General features: G+C 53.6%; 2 protein-coding genes across 8 annotated transcripts in view; both read right to left on the bottom strand.

The window, feature by feature from the left end:
* Positions 1–18,629, bottom strand: part of nrbp1 (nuclear receptor binding protein 1) — a 30,029-nt gene extending 11,400 nt beyond the window's left edge. Inside the window, exons 1-7 of one of the 7 annotated variants that reach the window (XM_031901630.1) lie at positions 18,608–18,629; positions 14,503–14,735; positions 9,784–9,906; positions 9,293–9,394; positions 8,697–8,786; positions 8,201–8,241; positions 5,022–5,116 (exon numbers count right to left, since the gene is read on the bottom strand). In XM_031901630.1, the coding sequence (XP_031757490.1) occupies positions 5,022–5,116; positions 8,201–8,241; positions 8,697–8,786; positions 9,293–9,394; positions 9,784–9,906; positions 14,503–14,694 (643 nt within the window). In that variant the 5' untranslated portion in view covers positions 14,695–14,735; positions 18,608–18,629. Of the gene's footprint in view, positions 1–5,021; positions 5,117–8,200; positions 8,242–8,696; positions 8,787–9,292; positions 9,395–9,783; positions 9,907–14,169; positions 14,243–14,502; positions 14,736–17,800; positions 17,854–17,943; positions 17,966–17,989; positions 18,017–18,097; positions 18,283–18,607 lie in introns of those variants that run through there. The other 6 variants (XM_031901627.1, NM_001005659.1, XM_031901632.1 and 3 more) reach the window with 6 other exon arrangements.
* LOC116410815 lies at positions 3,081–5,015 on the bottom strand. The gene is made up of 2 exons (XM_031901940.1): positions 4,650–5,015; positions 3,081–4,511 (listed from the first exon to the last, which is right to left on the bottom strand). The coding sequence occupies exons 1-2, from the start codon at positions 4,809–4,811 to the stop codon at positions 3,528–3,530; spliced, it is 1,146 nt and encodes a 381-aa protein (XP_031757800.1). The 5' UTR covers positions 4,812–5,015; the 3' UTR covers positions 3,081–3,527.
* Positions 18,630–19,471: the final 842 nt, after the last annotated feature.

Raw genomic sequence — 19,471 nt, 5'->3', positions numbered from 1 at the left:
GCCCCACAGCCTGCCATGATCAGCCCCCCCTGAAATCCTTCTGCCATACAGCAGCCTGTTCCCTGCGCCGGCAAGAACCCCCCTTCTGTAGTGGGAACATCGGCCCCAAAAACTGATTAAGTGAGATTACATTTAATTTCTACAGACAAACTATTCCACATAACTCCCTGTGCATGACAAATGGCCATACCCTATCACTTTCGGATAGAACCCATTGCCAGCTATGGTACCAGGGATATACCCAACCCATTGCCAGCTATGGTACCAGGGATATACGCAACCCACAGGCAGCTATGGTACCAGGGATATACCCAACCCACGGGCAGCTATGGTACCAGGGATATACCCAACCAGCTGCCAGCTATGGTACCAGGGATATACCCAACCCACGGGCAGCTATGGTACCAGGGATATACCCAACCCACGGGCAGCTATGGTACCAGGGATATACGCAACCCACAGGCAGCTATGGTACCAGGGATATACCCAACCCACGGGCAGCTATGGTACCAGGGATATACCCAACCAGCTGCCAGCTATGGTACCAGGGATATACCCAACCCACGGGCAGCTATGGTACCAGGGATATACCTAACCCACGGGCAGCTATGGTACCAGGGATATACCCAACCCACGGGCAGCTATGGTACCAGGGATATACCCAACCCACGGGCAGCTATGGTACCAGGGATATACCCAACCCACGGGCAGCTATGGTACCAGGGATATACCCAACCCACGGGCAGCTATGGTACCAGGGATATACCCAACCCACGGGCAGCTATGGTACCAGGGATATACCCAACCCACGGGCAGCTATGGTACAGGGATATACCCAACCCACGGGCAGCTATGGTACCAGGGATATACGCAACCCACAGGCAGCTATGGTACCAGGGATATACCCAACCCACGGGCAGCTATGGTACCAGGGATATACCCAACCCACAGGCAGCTATGGTACCAGGGATATACCCAACCCACGGGCAGCTATGGTACCAGGGATATACCCAACCCACAGGCAGCTATGGTACCAGGGATATACCCAACCCACAGGCAGCTATGGTACCAGGGATATACCCAACCCACGGGCAGCTATGGTACCAGGGATATACCCAACCCACGGGCAGCTATGGTACCAGGGATATACCCAACCAGCTGCCAGCTATGGTACCAGGGATATACCCAACCCACGGGCAGCTATGGTACCAGGGATATACCCAACCCACGGGCAGCTATGGTACCAGGGATATACCCAACCCACGGGCAGCTATGGTACCAGGGATATACCCAACCCACGGGCAGCTATGGTACCAGGGATATACCCAACCCACGGGCAGCTATGGTACCAGGGATATACCCAACCCACGGGCAGCTATGGTACCAGGGATATACCCAACCCACTGCAAGCTATGGTACCAGGGATATACCTAACCCACGGGCAGCTATGGTACCAGGGATATACCCAACCCACAGGCAGCTATGGTACCAGGGATATACCCAACCCACGGGCAGCTATGGTACCAGGGATATACCCAACCCACGGGCAGCTATGGTACCAGGGATATACCCAACCCACGGGCAGCTATGGTACCAGGGATATACCCAACCCACGGGCAGCTATGGTACCAGGGATATACAAAACCCACGGGCAGCTATGGTACCAGAGATATACAAAACCCACGGGCAGCTATGGTACCAGGGATATACCCAACCCACAGGCAGCTATGGTACCAGGGATATACCCAACCCACGGGCAGCTATGGTACCAGGGATATACCCAACCCACGGGCAGCTATGGTACCAGGGATATACCCAACCCACGGGCAGCTATGGTACCAGGGATATACCCAACCCACGGGCAGCTATGGTACCAGGGATATACCCAACCCACTGCAAGCTATGGAACCAGGGATATACCTAACCCACGGGCAGCTATGGTACCAGGGATATACCCAACCCACGGACAGCTATGGTACCAGGGATATACCCAACCCACAGGCAGCTATGGTACCAGGGATATACCCAACCCACGGGCAGCTATGGTACCAGGGATATACCCAACCCACAGGCAGCTATGGTACCAGGGATATACCCAACCCACGGGCAGCTATGGTACCAGGGATATACCCAACCCACAGGCAGCTATGGTACCAGGGATATACCCAACCCACGGGCAGCTATGGTACCAGGGATATACCCAACCCACAGGCAGCTATGGTACCAGGGATATACCCAACCCACGGGCAGCTATGGTACCAGGGATATACCCAACCCACAGGCAGCTATGGTACCAGGGATATACCCAACCCACAGGCAGCTATGGTACCAGGGATATACCCAACCCACAGGCAGCTATGGTACCAGGGATATACCCAACCCACGGGCAGCTATGGTACCAGGGATATACCCAACCCACGGGCAGCTATGGTACCAGGGATATACCCAACCCACGGGCAGCTATGGTACCAGGGATATACCCAACCCACAGGCAGCTATGGTACCAGGGATATACCCAACCCACGGGCAGCTATGGTACCAGGGATATACCCCAACCCACGGGCAGCTATGGTACCAGGGATATACAAAACCCACGGGCAGCTATGGTACCAGGGATATACCCAACCCACAGGCAGCTATGGTACCAGGGATATACCCAACCCACGGGCAGCTATGGTACCAGGGATATACCCAACCAGCTGCCAGCTATGGTACCAGGGATATACCCAACCCACGGGCAGCTATGGTACCAGGGATATACCCAACCCACAGGCAGCTATGGTACCAGGGATATACCCAACCCACGGGCAGCTATGGTACCAGGGATATACCCAACCCACAGGCAGCTATGGTACCAGGGATATACCCAACCCACGGGCAGCTATGGTACCAGGGATATACCCAACCCACGGGCAGCTATGGTACCAGGGATATACCCAACCCACAGGCAGCTATGGTACCAGGGATATACCCAACCCACGGGCAGCTATGGTACCAGGGATATACCCAACCCACGGGCAGCTATGGTACCAGGGATATACAAAACCCACGGGCAGCTATGGTACCAGGGATATACCCAACCCACAGGCAGCTATGGTACCAGGGATATACCCAACCCACGGGCAGCTATGGTACCAGGGATATACCCAACCCACGGGCAGCTAAGGTAGCTGGGACCTTTGTGGCTACTGTATTAGGACCTGCAGCTTCTGGCACAGAGGAGAGTGTGAGTGCATGCCTTGTTAGTGAGTGAAAGTCTTCTCCCCATTCAGTCCCACAGGCTTCAGTCACTACATGCAGGATACTGAGTGCTCCCACAGAAGGGACTCAATATGGACTTCATAAGAAACCCCCCCCCCCCCCATCAAATTGTATCAAAGCAATTAGAATATAATGCACTGTTGCCCTGCACTGCTACAAGTTGTGTTTTTGCTTCAGAAACCCTAAACTATACCCTAAATATAGCCTTTTCGTAGGCTTGAATGTCTGCACACCAGACACCAGTGCAGGGCAACAGTACATAATATTTAAGAGCAAAAGGCACAATGCGCTATACCCAGGTCTCTGACAGTGAAGCATTTATGTAGGTACAGTATATACCCGGGCCTGGGGCAGTACGGTGTGTGTATGTAGGTACAGTATATACCCGGGCCTGGGGCAGTACAGTGTGTGTATGCAGGTACAGTATATACCCGGGCCTGGGGCAGTACGGTGTGTGTGTAGGTGCAGTATATACCCGGCCTGGGGCAGTACGGTGTGTGTATGTAGGTACAGTATATACCCGGGCCTGGGGCAGTACGGTGTGTGTATGTAGGTACAGTATATACCCGGGCCTGGGGCAGTACGGTGTGTGTATGCAGGTACAGTATATACCCGGGCCTGGGGCAGTACGGTGTGTGTGTAGGTGCAGTATATACCCGGCCTGGGGCAGTACAGTGTGTGTATGTAGGTACAGTATATACCCAGGCCTGGGGCAGTACGGTGTGTGTATGTATGTAGGTACAGTATATACCCGGGCCTGGGGCAGTACGGTGTGTGTGTAGGTGCAGTATATACCCGGCCTGGGGCAGTACGGTGTGTGTATGTAGGTACAGTATATACCCGGGCCTGGGCAGTACGGTGTGTGTGTAGGTGCAGTATATACCCGGCCTGGGGCAGTACGGTGTGTGTATGTAGGTACAGTATATACCCGGGCCTGGGGCAGTATGGTGTGTGTATGTAGGTACAGTATATACCCGGGCTTGAGGCAGTACAGCACATGTATGTAGGTACAGTATATACCCGGGCCTGGGGCAGTATGGTGTGTGTATGTAGGTACAGTATATACCCGGGCTTGAGGCAGTACAGCACATGTATGTAGGTACAGTATATACCCGGGCCTGGGGCAGTACGGTGTGTGTATGTAGGTACAGTATATACCCGGGCTTGAGGCAGTACAGCACATGTATGTAGGTACAGTATATACCCGGGCCTGGGGCAGTACGGTGTGTGTATGTAGGTACAGTATATACCCGGGCTTGAGGCAGTACAGCACATGTATGTAGGTACAGTATATACCCGGGCCTGGGGCAGTACGGTGTGTGTATGTAGGTACAGTATATACCCGGGCCTGGGGCAGTACGGTGTGTGTATGTAGGTACAGTATATACCCGGGCTTGAGGCAGTACAGTGTCAGGATAAGGGGCCATCCGATTGGATATATGTGAAAGTGTCCCCAGCTGATGCCCCACGACGCGCACGCTGCACCAACACGGGCAAAGTAACAAAAAGCCGCAGTCCCTACTCACTTCCTGATGTTCTGGTTCTTCCATTCATTTGGGCCGACGATCAGAACAACAGGAAGGTGGCCATACTGTGTATAAGCACACATACCATTGGTCGGTTGGCAGCGAGTATGTGCCCTTAGCCCTGCCCCCTCCTACAGTCCCATGCAGAGATACAGTCAGTCTGTACAGTACATATATACGCCTGAGAGACAGACAGACGGGGAGCAGCAGGCTAGCAGCAGCTCGGCCCATTACCAGATCCAATCTTGATGAGTCCGTTGTGCTGAATAAAAATTGTGTCGCACGTCAGGTTTCCATGGATTATGGGGGGGTCACAGGAGTGCAGGTAGCTGTTGGGCACAACGACACTTTCATTAGAAAATCTATTGCAAAACCAACTGTGCCCCACATTGTGGGATGGGTACACAACACGGCGCAACCGTGAGGTGACTGGGGTAGAGAGAAATGAGGTGACTGGGGTGTGGGGGGGGGGGTAGAGAGAAATGAGGTGACGGGGGTAGAGAGAAATGAGGTAACTGGGGTAGGGGGGGTAGAGAGAAATGAGGTAACTGGGGTAGGGGGGGTAGAGAGAAATGAGGTAACTGGGGTAGGGGGGGTAGAGAGAAATGAGGTGACTGGGGTAGGGGGGGTAGAGAGAAATGAGGTGACTGGGGTAGGGGGGGTAGAGAGAAATGAGGTAACTGGGGTAGGGGGGTAGAGAGAAATGAGGTGACTGGGGTAGGGGGGGTAGAGAGAAATGAGGTGACTAGGATAAAGAGAAATGAGGTGACTGGGGTAGGGGGGGGGGTAGAGAGAAATGAGGTGACTAGGATAAAGAGAAATGAGGTGACTGGGGTAGGGGGGGGGTAGAGAGAAATGAGGTGACTAGGATAAAGAGAAATGAGGTGACTGGGGTAGGGGGGGGGTAGAGAGAAATGAGGTGACTAGGATAAAGAGAAATGAGGTGACTGGGGTAGGGGGGGGGTAGAGAGAAATGAGGTGACTAGGATAAAGAGAAATGAGGTGACTGGGGTAGGGGGGGGGTAGAGAGAAATGAGGTGACTAGGATAAAGAGAAATGAGGTGACTGGGGTAGGGGGGGGGTAGAGAGAAATGAGGTGACTAGGATAAAGAGAAATGAGGTGACTGGGGTAGGGGGGGGGTAGAGAGAAATGAGGTGACTAGGATAAAGAGAAATGAGGTGACTGGGGTAGGGGGGGGTAGAGAGAAATGAGGTGACTAGGATAAAGAGAAATGAGGTGACTGGGGTAGGGGGGGTAGAGAGAAATGAGGTGACTAGGATAAAGAGAAATGAGGTGACTGGGGTAGGGGGGGTAGAGAGAAATTGGGTAACTGGGATAAAGAGAAATGAGGTGACTGGGGTAGAGGGGGCAGAGACTGGGGGTGGGGGGGGGGGGGGGGGTTGTGATTGAAACAAACAATAGACCCATCCTGCTTTTATCCTGTACTGGGGAACTGTTTTTAGAATAAGGATATACAGTCAGTGTATTGATAATCATCACTCATGCACTGCTGCCCTGGGTTAGCAACTGGGTTAGCAACTGGGTTAGCAACTGGGTTAGCAACTGGGTTAGCAACATACACTGAGCCTACAGGGCACACTCCATGGGCACCCATGTATCGGGGTCTCCCCCTACTTATTCCTGCTGAGTGCCATTACAGTACATTTACTGGGAAGGCTCAGTGCTAATAACTTATCTCTTATACTTGCCTAGGACTGAGGAAAGTGTAAAGGGTAAATTCACCCCCCCTTCCTCCTGTCTCTATGGCACTTATCCCTTACACTTTCCTCAGTCCCAGGCAAGTAAGTATAAAGGGTAAATTCACCCTCCCTTCCTCCTGTCTCTATGGCACTTATCCCTTACACTTTCCTCAGTCCCAGGCAAGTAAGTATAAAGGGTAAATTCACCCTCCCTTCCTCCTGTCTCTATGGCACTTATCTCTTGCCTGGGACTGAGGAAAGTGTAAGTATAAAGGGTAAATTCACCCACCCTTCCTCCTGTCTCTATGGCACTTATCCCTTACACTTTCCTCAGTCCCAGGCAAGAGATAAGTGCCATAGAGACAGGAGGAAGGGAGGGTGAATTTACCCTTTATACTTACTTGCCTGGGACTGAGGAAAGTGTAAGGGATAAGTGCCATAGAGACAGGAGGAAGGGAGGGTGAATTTACCCTTTATACTTACTTGCCTGGGACTGAGGAAAGTGTAAGGGATAAGTGCTATAGAGACAGGAGGAAGGGGGGGTGAATTTACCCTTTATACTTACACTTTCCTCAGTCCCAGGCAAGAGATAAGTGCCATAGAGACAGGAGGAAGGGAGGGTGAATTTCCCTTTATACTTACTTGCCTGGGACTGAGGAAAGTGTAAGGGATAAGTGCCATAGAGACAGGAGGAAGGGAGGGTGAATTTACCCTTTATACTTACTTGCCTGGGACTGAGGAAAGTGTAAGGGATAAGTGCTATAGAGACAGGAGGAAGGGGGGGTGAATTTACCCTTTATACTTACACTTTCCTCAGTCCCAGGCAAGAGATAAGTGCCATAGAGACAGGAGGAAGGGAGGGTGAATTTACCCTTTATACTTACTTGCCTGGGACTGAGGAAAGTGTAAGGGATAAGTGCTATAGAGACAGGAGGAAGGGGGGGTGAATTTACCCTTTATACTTACACTTTCCTCAGTCCCAGGCAAGAGATAAGTGCCATAGAGACAGGAGGAAGGGAGGGTGAATTTCCCTTTATACTTACTTGCCTGGGACTGAGGAAAGTTTAAGTATAAAAGGTAAATTCACCCACCCTTCCTCCTGTCTCTATGGCACTTATCTCTTGTTCTTTTATATAACTGTACTTTGTATTTATGTGTATTTGTTATTGTATTGTCACCTGTCAGTGCCATTCATATACTGTTCCGCTGTGCAGCTCTGCGTGCATAAGTAGAGCTACACACACGCAAGTCCATAGGCTACAGTGGCCATCCTGTGCTGTTAAACAGGACCGGCCCGCTGCTTTATGGCACAGGACAGACAGTCACACAGATACCAGAAAATACCAGCTGGACACTGAGTAGGATGCATTACTTTGTACAGGCTGCTGGTTTCAGTAGGTGGTACTAATGTGGGGCTCCTATTGCACATCTGCCAATGCGGATACTGATACTGGTTCTATTGGATGGGCCCAGCTACACACTGAGAGGTACCACTATACAGTATACTGCAGCGTTTCTCTCATTCCCTTTGGCTTATAGTCGTGAGGAAGAAGGTTCATATTTGAGAAATCAATGATCCTAAATATGCATTGAGCATGAATCTCTGGCACAACATGGCAGGGCCATACCCACCCCGTGTGCCCCTTGCCATTACTGTCTGGGCAAACGAGAGGAGGAAGGCTACATGTTAATAATAATAAAGGCTGTGTTACCTGAGAGCGGAGAGGATCTGCGTGCACCATCTCTTCCAGGCCTGTGTGGGCACAACATTAAAATCATTAGGAAGCAGCTGAGAACTGGAGTTCAACTACTGGATGGGCTGCCCTGAGTAGTAATAAGCCCCTCCCACACATCTGCTGTGGCACTTAAACCCCTGTATGTTTCCAGCAGAAACGTTACCATTGGCTTCGTCTGCTTTAACCTGTTCACTGTGTAAAGCTCTTCTGTTTTGGCATCTCCTGCACTTGGTCAGTGTTGGCTCAGCAGCTTGAGTGCACAAGGGTGGGGACAAATCTGATGCACTATGTATGTTCAGTGCCACAGGCAAACACACATCAGCCAATGGCAGAAGGAAGAGGGGCAAAGAGAGAGGGGTTCATAAAGGTTGTACACTGACTAGGTGCCCCTGAGAGTACATATGAATAAACACACGCAGATGTGGATTTCTATCCGTGTCAAGCAGAGCCAGGAGCCGCGGCGCAGTTTTACCTTTTCATTCATGGTTTTATGGTTTTTCTTTGTCTTCTTGAGGAACTGCTTGAGACTCCCCGAGGACATGTACTCTGTGATGAAGATGACCTGTAGAGAGAGCCGAGCCATGTCACCGCCATAGGGACGTGCTGGGGTCACACAGCAAATAGAAGGAAAGTACTTTCCCAGTGTGAGCCAAAAGGCACTAAGGGAATCTAAGAAGTGGGGAGTAGGGCAGGGAATGCTGGGAGGGTCACACTATATGTGCATTTACCTATGCCCAGTATCATGACCCTTCCCTGGGAGTAGAGAGGTTACAGCGCCCTCTATAGAAATGGTGCATGGTGGCTGCAACCTGTCGCCTTTCTACCCACGAGGCACTGCCCTGTATAATGTCATGGTTAGGCCATACTGACTTAGGTTGTTGGTTAAAAAAAAAAAAAAAAAAATTATATATATATATATTATATATATATATATATATATATATATATATATATATATATATATATATATATATATATATATATATATATATATATATATATATATATATATATATATATATATATATATATATATATATAAAACACAAAAATAAGAGAAACACTGACCCGGGCTCGGTTCTCCTTCACATCGGCCCAGTACTTGTGGAACTTGACAATGTTAAGATGCTCCAGCTGGATAAGATTATCAAACACGGCTTTCACTTTCTCCTGCAGGTAAAAATAAAGCTGTAAGCACAAACTATTAGTGACCCAGTAGCACCCCTGCCATATAGCCTATATACCCTGGGGGCAATAAGTACATTCTGTCAGTGACCCAGTAGCACCCCTGCCATATAGCCTATATACCCTGGGGGCAATAAGTACATTCTGTCAGTGACCCAGTAGCACCCACGCCATATAGCCTATATACCCTGGGGGCAATAAGTACATTCTGTCAGTGACCCAGTAGCACCCCTGCCATATAGCCTATATACCCTGGGGGCAATAAGTACATTCTGTCAGTGACCCAGTAGCAACCCTGCCATATAGCCTATATACCCTGGGGGCAATAAGTACATTCTGTCAGTGACCCAGTAGCTCTTTCAAGTATCCTGTACCTCCTGCATTTTGAAGTTCTTCCTTTCAGAGAACTGCACCTCGTTCCAGACCACCTCCACTCCTTCCTCTGTGTCCATTGCAAGGTAGGCACTGTCAATGCCAGGCACATTTCGCTGGTTCACCTGCAGACACAAAAAAACAATCTGACACCCCAAATCTGACACCCCAAATAGGCACAGCCTGCTGTTATTTACCCAGGCATGTTCTTACAGCCCAACCCCATGCCCGTAATCCCTATAATCTTATATATCTATATACACACACACAGTGATATACACACACACAGCCCAACCCCATGCCCCATTCCCTATAATCTTATATATCTATATACACACACACAGCCCAACCCCATGCCCCATTCCCTATAATCTTATACATCTACAGTATATACAGTGGCTTGCAAAAGTATTCGGCCCCCTTGAACTTTTCCACATTTTGTCACATTACAGCCACAAACATGAATCAATTTTATTGGAATTCCACGTGAAAGCCCAATACAAAGTGGGGTACACGGGAAAGCCCAATACAAAGTGGGGTACACGTGAGAAGTGGAAGGAAAATCATACATGATTCCAAACATTTTTTACAAATAAATAAGTGCAAAGTGGGGTGTGCGTAATTATTCAGCCCCCTGAGTCAATACTCTGTAGAACCCCCTTTTGCTGCAATTCCAGCTGCCAGGCTTTAGGGTATGTCTCTACCCGCTTTGCCCACCTACAGACTGAAATCCTTGCCCATTCTTCTTTGCAAAACAGCTCCAGCTCAGTCAGATTAGATGGTCAGCCTTTGGGAACAGCAGTTTTCAGATCTTGCCACAGATTCCCCATTGGATTTAGATCTGGGCTGTGATTGGGCCAGTCTAACACATGGATATGTTTAACCCATTGTTGCCCTGGCTTTATGTTTAGGGTCATTGTCCTACTGGAAGGGGAACCTCCGCCCCAGTCTCAAGTCTTTTGCAGACTCCAAGAGGTTTTCTTGCCCTGTATTTGGCTCCATCCATCTTCCCATCAACTCTGAGCAGCTTCCCTGTCCCTGCTGAAGCCCCCCCAGAGCATGATGCTGCCCCCCCATATGTGACAGTGGGGATGGGGGGGTCAGAGTGATGTGCAGGGTTAGTTTTCCGCCACACATAGCGTTTTGCATTTTGGCCAAAAAGTTCCATTTTGGTCTCATCTGACCAGAGCCCCTTCTCCCACATGTTTGCTGCCCCCCCCCCCCACATGGCTTGTGGCAAACTGCAAACGGGACTTCTTATGGTTTTCTGTTAACAATGGCTTTCTTCTTGCCCCTCTCCCATAAAGGCCAACTTTATGCAGTGCACGACTAATAGTTGTCGGACAGATTCCCCCCCTGAGCTGTAGATCTCTGCAGCCCCCCCAGAGTCACCATGGGCCCCTTGGCTGCATTTCTGATCAGCGCTTGTTGGGCCTGTGAGTTTAGGGGGGGGCCGTGCCTGGGTAGGGTTACAGTTGTGCCATACTCCTTCCATTTCTGAATGATCGGTGGAACAGGGCTCCGTGGGAGGTTCAAGGCTTTGGGAATCTGTTTGTAGCCTAAGCCTGCTTTATATTTCTCAATAACTTTATCCCTGACCTGTCTGGTGTGTTCTTTGGGCTTCATGGTGTTGTTGCTCCCAATATTCCCTTAGCAACCTCTGAGGCCGTCACAGAGCAGCTGTATTTGTACTGACATTAGATTACACACAGGGGCACTCTATTTAGTCATTAGCACTAATCAGGCAATGTCTATGGGCAACTGACTGCACTCAGACCAAAGGGGGCTGAATAATTACGCACGCCCCACTTTGTATTGGTCTCTCCTGTGTACCCCACTTTGTATTGGTCTTTCACGTGGAATTCCAATAAAATTGATTCATGTTTGTGGCTGTAATGTGACAAAATGTGGAAAAGTTCAAGAGGGCCAAATAGTTTTGCAAGCCACTGTACACACACAGTGATATACACACACACAGCCCAACCCCATGCCTCATAATCTTATATATCTATATACACACACACAGTGATATACACACACACAGCCCAACCCCATGCCTCATAATCTTATATATCTATATACACACACACAGTGATATACACACACACAGCCCAACCCCATGCCCCATTCCCTATAATCTTATATATCTATATACACACAATAAGTGTATTTATGTACAGCAGAACTATTGGGGGGCGCTGTCTCCCCAGTAAGTGTATTTATGTACAGTAGAACTATTGGGGGGCGCTGGCTCCCCAGTAAGTGTATTTATGTACAGTAGAACTATTGGGGGGGGCGCTGGCTCCCCAGTAAGTGTATTTATGTACAGCAGAACTATTGGGGGGGCGCTGGCTCCCCAGTGAGTGTATTTATGTACAGTAGAACTATTGGGGGGGCGCTGGCTCCCCAGTAAGTGTATTTATGTACAGTAGAACTATTGGGGGGCGCTGGCTCCCCAGTAAGTGTATTTATGTACAGTAGAACTATTGGGGGGGCGCTGGCTCCCCAGTAAGTGTATTTATGTACAGTAGAACTATTGGGGGGGCGCTGGCTCCCCAGTGAGTGTATTTATGTACAGTAGAACTATTGGGGGGCGCTGGCTCCCCAGTAAGTGTATTTATGTACAGTAGAACTATTGGGGGGGGCGCTGGCTCCCCAGTGAGTGTATTTATGTACAGTAGAACTATTGGGGGGCGCTGGCTCCCCAGTGAGTGTATTTATGTACAGTAGAACTATTGGGGGGGCGCTGGCTCCCCAGTAAGTGTATTTATGTACAGTAGAACTATTGGGGGGGCGCTGGCTCCCCAGTGAGTGTATTTATGTACAGTAGAACTATTGGGGGGGCGCTGGCTCCCCAGTGAGTGTATTTATGTACAGTAGAACGATTGGGGGGGGCGCTGGCTCCCCAGTAAGTGTATTTATGTACAGTAGAACGATTGGGGGGGGCGCTAGCTCCCCAGTAAGTGTATTTATGTACAGTAGAACTATTGGGGGGGGCGCTGGCTCCCCAGTAAGTGTATTTATGTACAGTAGAACTATTGGGGGGGGCGCTGGCTCCCCAGTAAGTGTATTTATGTACAGTAGAACTATTGGGGGGGGCGCTGGCTCCCCAGTAAGTGTATTTATGTACAGTAGAACTATTGGGGGGGCGCTGGCTCCCCAGTAAGTGTATTTATGTACAGTAGAACTATTGGGGGGGGCGCTGGCTCCCCAGTAAGTGTATTTATGTACAGTAGAACGATTGGGGGGGCGCTGGCTCCCCAGTAAGTGTATTTATGTACAGTAGAACTATTGGGGGGCGCTGGCTCCCCAGTAAGTGTATTTATGTACAGTAGAACTATTGGGGGGGGCGCTGGCTCCCCAGTAAGTGTATTTATGTACAGTAGAACTATTGGGGGGGGGCGCTGGCTCCCCAGTAAGTGTATTTATGTACAGTAGAACTATTGGGGGGTGCTGGCTCCCAGTAAGTGTATTTATGTACAGTAGAACTATTGGGGGGGCGCTGGCTCCCCAGTAAGTGTATTTATGTACAGTAGAACTATTGGGGGGGGGCGCTGGCTCCCCAGTAAGTGTATTTATGTACAGTAGAACTATTGGGGGGGGCGCTGGCTCCCCAGTAAGTGTATTTATGTACAGTAGAACTATTGGGGGGGGTGCTGGCTCCCCAGTAAGTGTATTTATGTACAGTAGAACTATTGGGGGGGGTGCTGGCTCCCCAGTAAGTGTATTTATGTACAGTTGAACTATTGGGGGGGGGGCGCTGGCTCCCCAGTAAGTGTATTTATGTACAGTAGAACTATTGGGGGGGGTGCTGGCTCCCCAGTAAGTGTATTTATGTACAGTAGAACTATTGGGGGGGTGCTGGCTCCCCAGTAAGTGTATTTATGTACAGTAGAACTATTGGGGGGGGTGCTGGCTCCCCAGTAAGTGTATTTATGTACAGTAGAACTATTGGGGGGGGCGCTGGCTCCCCAGTGAGTGTATTTATGTACAGTAGAACTATTGGGGGGGCGCTGGCTCCCCAGTAAGTGTATTTATGTACAGTAGAACTATTGGGGGGGCGCTGGCTCCCCAGTAAGTGTATTTATGTACAGTAGAACTATTGGGGGGGCGCTGGCTCCCCAGTAAGTGTATTTATGTACAGTAGAACTATTGGGGGCGCTGGCTCCCCAGTAAGTGTATTTATGTACAGTAGAACTATTGGGGGGGGCGCTGGCTCCCCAGTAAGTGTATTTATGTACAGTAGAACTATTGGGGGGGCGCTGGCTCCCCAGTAAGTGTATTTATGTACAGTAGAACTATTAATTATTAATTAAGACTTTTTTCACATTAAGGGGGAAGCGCGCCCCATTTATCCAAACCAGATGTCCCCCTGCCCCAGGACTCACCTCCTCACGTCTCTTCTGCCAGCGCCCCCTGTGGCACACCATGCCCCCCTGCCCCAGGACTCACCTCCTCACGTCTCTTCTGCCAGCGCCAAGCAAACAGCACCCCTGTGGCACACCATGCCCCCCTGCCCCAGGACTCACCTCCTCACGTCTCTTCTGCCAGCGCCCCCTGTGGCACACCATGCCCCCCTGCCCCAGGACTCACCTCCTCACGTCTCTTCTGCCAGCGCCCCCTGTGGCACACCATGCCCCCCTGCCCCAGGACTCACCTCCTCACGTCTCTTCTGCCAGCGCCCCCTGTGGCACACCATGCCCCCCTGCCCCAGGACTCACCTCCTCACGTCTCTTCTGCCAGCGCCCGCAAGGAGACTCCTCTAGGATCTCAGACTCATCTTCACTCTCCTCCTCTTCCTCCTCCTGTGGTGGTGCAGGGGGGGCACTAACAGGCGGTGACATGGAAACCCCACTCTCCATCTTGGGGTCTGAGCCTGTGCTGGGGGCAGTTTTGCCTTCACCTTCTGACATTGCCCTTTGTGTGAATATTCAGAAAATTAAAGGAACAGCACCTGGGGGAGGAAAGGGCAGAGATTAAAGGCACAGCTCAGCACAATGCCTCCCCCCCCCCCCCCCCAGAGACATTAGGCTAATGCCACACGAGGCATAGGGCGGATATTTTTGGTAAGTGCCTGCACCCAAATGCATGAGATACACTCGGGTGCAGTACATGTAGCCGATATACACATGAAAATGCGAGATAATGTAAAAAAAAGACAAAGACAATCCCCCCACCTCGCTACCCCTGCCTCTCTCTCACCCCAATCCCCCCACCTCGCTACCCCTGCCTCTCTCTCACCCCAATCCCCCCACCTCGCTACCCCTGCCTCTCTCTCACCCCAATCCCCCACCTCGCTACCCCTGCCTCTCTCTCACCCCAATCCCCCCACCTCGCTACCCCTGCCTCTCTCTCACCCCAATCCCCCCACCTCGCTACCCCTGCCTCTCTCTCACCCCAATCCCCCCACATCGCTACCCCTGCCTCTCTCTCACCCCAATCCCCCACCTCGCTACCCCTGCCTCTCTCTCACCCCAATCCCCCCACCTCGCTACCCCTGCCTCTCTCTCACCCCAATCCCCCCACCTCGCTACCCCTGCCTCTCTCTCACCCCAATCCCCCCACCCTCGCTACCCCTGCCTCTCTCTCACCCCAATCCCCCCACCTCGCTACCCCTGCCTCTCTCACCCCAATCCCCCCACCTCGCTACCCTGCCTCTCTCTCACCCCAATCCCCCCACATCGCTACCCCTGCCTCTCTCTCACCCCAATCCCCCCACCTCGCTACCCCTGCCTCTCTCTCACCCCAATCCCCCCACCTCGCTACCCCTGCCTCTCTCTCACCCAATCCCCCCACCTCGCTACCCCTGCCTCTCTCTCACCCCAATCCCCCACATCGCTACCCTGCTCTCTCTCACCCCAATCCCCACCTCGCTACCCCTGCCTCTCTCTCACCCCAATCCCCCCACATCGCTACCGCCCTGCCTCTCTCTCACCCCAATCCCCCCACCTCGCTACCCCTGCCTCTCTCTCACCCCAATCCCCCCACATCGCTACCCCTGCCTCTCTCTCACCCCAATCCCCCCACCTCGCTTACCCCTGCCTCTCTCTCACCCCAATCCCCCCACCTCGCTACCCCTGCCTCTCTCTCACCCCAATCCCCCCACCTCGCTACCCCTGCCTCTCTCTCACCCCAATCCCCCCACCTCGCTACCCCTGCCTCTCTCTCACCCCAATCCCCCCACCTCGCTACCCCCTGCCTCTCTCTCACCCCCAATCCCCCACCCTCGCTACCCCTGCCTCTTCTCTCACCCCAATCCCCCCACATCGCTACCCCTGCCTCTCTCTCACCCCAATCCCCCACCTCGCTACCCTCTGCCTCTCTCTCACCCCATCCCCCACCTCGCTACCCCTGCCTCTCTCTCACCCCAATCCCCCCACCTCGCTACCCCTGCCTCTCTCTCACCCCAATCCCCCCACATCGCTACCCCTGCCTCTCTCTCACCCCAATCCCCCCACCTCGCTACCCCCTGCCTCTCTCTCACCCCAATCCCCCCACATCGCTACCCCTGCCTCTCTCTCACCCCAATCCCCCACATCGCTACCCCTGCCTCTCTCTCACCCCCAATCCCCCAGCCTCGCTACCCCTGCCTCTCTCTCACCCCAATCCCCCCACCTCGCTACCCCCTGCCTCTCTCTCACCCCAATCCCCCACCTCGCTACCCCTGCCTCTTCTTACCCCAATCCCCCACCTCGCTACCCCTGCCTCTCTCTTACCCCAATCCCCCCACCTCGCTACCCCTGCCTCTCTCTTTCCCCAATCCCCCCACCTCGCTACCCCTGCCTCTCTCTCACCCCAATCCCCCCACCTCGCTACCCCTGCCTCTCTCTCCCCCAATCCCCCACCTTCGCTACCCCTGCCTCTCTTACCCCAATCCCCCACCTGCTACCCCTGCCTCTCTCTCACCCCAATCCCCCACTCGCTACCCCTGCCTCTCTCTCACCCCAATCCCCCACTCACGCTGCCTCTCTCACCCCAATCCCCCACTCACCGTGCCTCTCTCTTACCCCAATCCCCCCACTCACCCCTGCCTCTCTCACCCCAATCCCCCACTCACCCTGCCTCTCTCTCACCCCAATACCCAATCCCCACTCACCCTGCCTCTCTCTCACCCCAATACCCCACTCACCCTGCCTCTCTCTCACCCCAATCCCCCACTCACCCTGCCTCTCTCTCACCCCAATCCCCGCACTCACCCTGCCTCCTCTCACCCCAATCCCCCACTCACCCTGCCTCTCTCACCCCAATCCCCCACTCACCCTGCCTCTCTCTCACCCAATCCCCCACTCACCCTGCTCTCTCACCCCAATCCCCCACTCACCCTGCCTCTCTCACCCCAATCCCCTACTCACCCTGCCTCTCTCTCACCCCCAATCCCTCACCTCGCTTACCCTGCCTCTCTCTCACCCCAATCCCCACTCACCCTGCCTCTCTCACCCAATCCCCCACTCACCCTGCCTCTCTCTCACACCAATCCCCCACTCGCCCTGCCTTCTCTCACCCCAATCCTCCCACCCACCCCTGCCTCTCTCTCGCCACAATCCCGCCACTCACCCTGCCTCTCTCTCGCCCCAATCCCCCACTCACCCTGCCTCTCTCTCACCCCAATCCCTCACTCACCCTGCCTCTCTCTCACCCCAATCCCCCACTCACCCCAATACCCCAATCCCCCACTCACCCTGCCTCTCTCTCACCCCAATCCCCCACTCACCCCAATACCCCAATCCCCCACTCACCCTGCCTCTCTCTCACCCCAATCCCCCACTCACCCCAATACCCCAATCCCCCACTCACCCTGCCTCTCTCTCACCCCAATCCCCCACTCACCCTGCCTCTCTCTCACCCCAATCCCTCACTCACCCTGCCTCTCTCTCACCCCAATCCCCCACTCACCCTGCCTCTCTCTCACCCCAATCCCCCACTCACCCTGCCTCTCACCCCAATCCCCCACTCACCCTTGCCTCTCTCTCACCCCAATCCCCCACTCACCCCTGCCTCTCACCCCAATCCCCCACTCACCCTGCCTCTGTCTCAGCTGCCTGTGTGTCACCCCCAGCCCCACCCATCCCATGTACCCGCCCCCCATCTCTGCCTGCGTCACCCCGGGGCCCCACTAAGCCCTGTTCCTACCGCCCTAGGGCCCAACGTTACCCGCCACAAACCTTCCCCTCCCCCCTGCGCCTATAACACAGCAGAAGCTAAACTGACGCGCAGCACCCCAGCGCTCCCACTTGTTGCTGCCTCAGTCTCAGCACAGACCCCGGGGCTCCTTATATCCCTGTCCCGCACCCACACGCCCAGCCCGTCGGGACGTACCTTACCGTGCGCGAAGTGTTACGTGCAGGAAGGCCAGTCCTAGGCCCAGAATCCCCGGCCTGGGTTACTCAGTACCCGGATGTGACGCTTCGGACTCCCTTATGGCGAATGACCAAGCCCAGCCATTCAGGGCCTGGCTCCGCCCGCACAGCCGAACCCACTCCCTCCCACAGCAGCCAATCAGCGGCGGCTCAGGACGCTAGCGAGCCGCTGATTGGCGGAACTGACACGTTAGTTTGTAAAAAATGACCCAGTTAGTGTGAGAGCGCAGTCTGACAGCAACTTCCCTGGGCCAGCTGCTGCGCCCCCTGGCGGCCATAGTGTCCCGGGCAGGGTAACTGCACCTTCTTCTGCCTCTGTTGCCCTTCCCGCCGGCTGTACCCCAGTACTCACTGGGAAATGTCTGCTAGCCCAGAACTACCCCATTACCCTGTGCCTGGCCGGGCAAATTGTCTATCCTGCCCCGGGAAGAGCTCATGTCCTACCCCCTAGTCCCGTAACGGCACTTACCTGCAGGGGGGATTCTGCTTTCAACTTTAGCATGGGGGCAGCTCCAGGGGGGGGGGGCAGCTCCAGGGGGGCCGCAGCGCTAATTATACTTGTACAATTCAGCTCTCAGCTGGCTGTGTGCCCCCTGTAACTGGTCACTGTCACCTGGAGTTCCCACCTTAGGGCCGGCCCTGCTTATCTGCCCCCTGTCCTGCTTATCTGCCCCCTGTCCTGCTTATCTGCCCCCTCTCCTCTCCTGCCCCCTCACCTCTCCTCTCCTGTCCTGCTTATCTGCCCCCTCTCCTCTCCTCACCTCACCTCTCCTCTCCTGTCCTGCTTATCTGCCCCCTCACCTCTCCTCTCCTGTCCTGCTTATCTGCCCCCTCAGCTCTCCTGCCCCCTCAGCTCTCCTGCCCCCTCTCCTCTCCTGCCCCCTCACCTCTCCTCTCCTCTCCTGCTTATCTGCCCCCTCAGCTCTCCTGCCCCCTCCCCTGTCCTGCCCCCTCACCTCTCCTGTTTATCTGCCCCCTCACCTCTCCTCTCCTGCCCCCTCTCCTCTCCTCTCCTGCCCCCTCACCTGTCCTGCCCCCTCACCTCTCCTCTCCTGCTTATCTGCCCCCTCAGCTCTCCTGCCCCCTCCCCTGTCCTGCTTATCTGCCCCCCTCAGCTCTCCTGCCCCCTCACCTGTCCTGCCCCCTCACCTCTCCTGCCCCCTCACCTCTCCTCTCCTGCCCCCTCACCTCTCCTCTCCTGCCCCCTCACCTCTCCTCTCCTGCCCCCCTCAGCTCTCCTGCCCCCTCACCTGTCCTGCCCCCTCACCTGTCCTGCCCCCTCACCTGTCCTGCCCCCTCACCTCTCCTGCCCCCTCAGCTCTCCTGCCCCCTC

This window comes from Xenopus tropicalis, chromosome 5 (genome assembly GCF_000004195.4).
Source record: "Xenopus tropicalis strain Nigerian chromosome 5, UCB_Xtro_10.0, whole genome shotgun sequence".
NCBI lineage: Eukaryota > Metazoa > Chordata > Amphibia > Anura > Pipidae > Xenopus > Xenopus tropicalis.
This window is presented reverse-complemented; position numbering and strand designations above follow the sequence as displayed.

Bases quoted from the DNA above. Each gene is read 5' to 3' on its own strand.
- LOC116410815 (XM_031901940.1), bottom strand. From the start codon at position 4,811: ATGGAAGAACCAGAACATCAGGAAGTGAGTAGGGACTGCGGCTTTTTG. The intron at 4,512-4,649 runs GTATATACTGTA...CCTCAAGCCCGG, and splicing joins CTGTACTGCCTCAAGCCCGG to GTATATACTGTACCTACATA.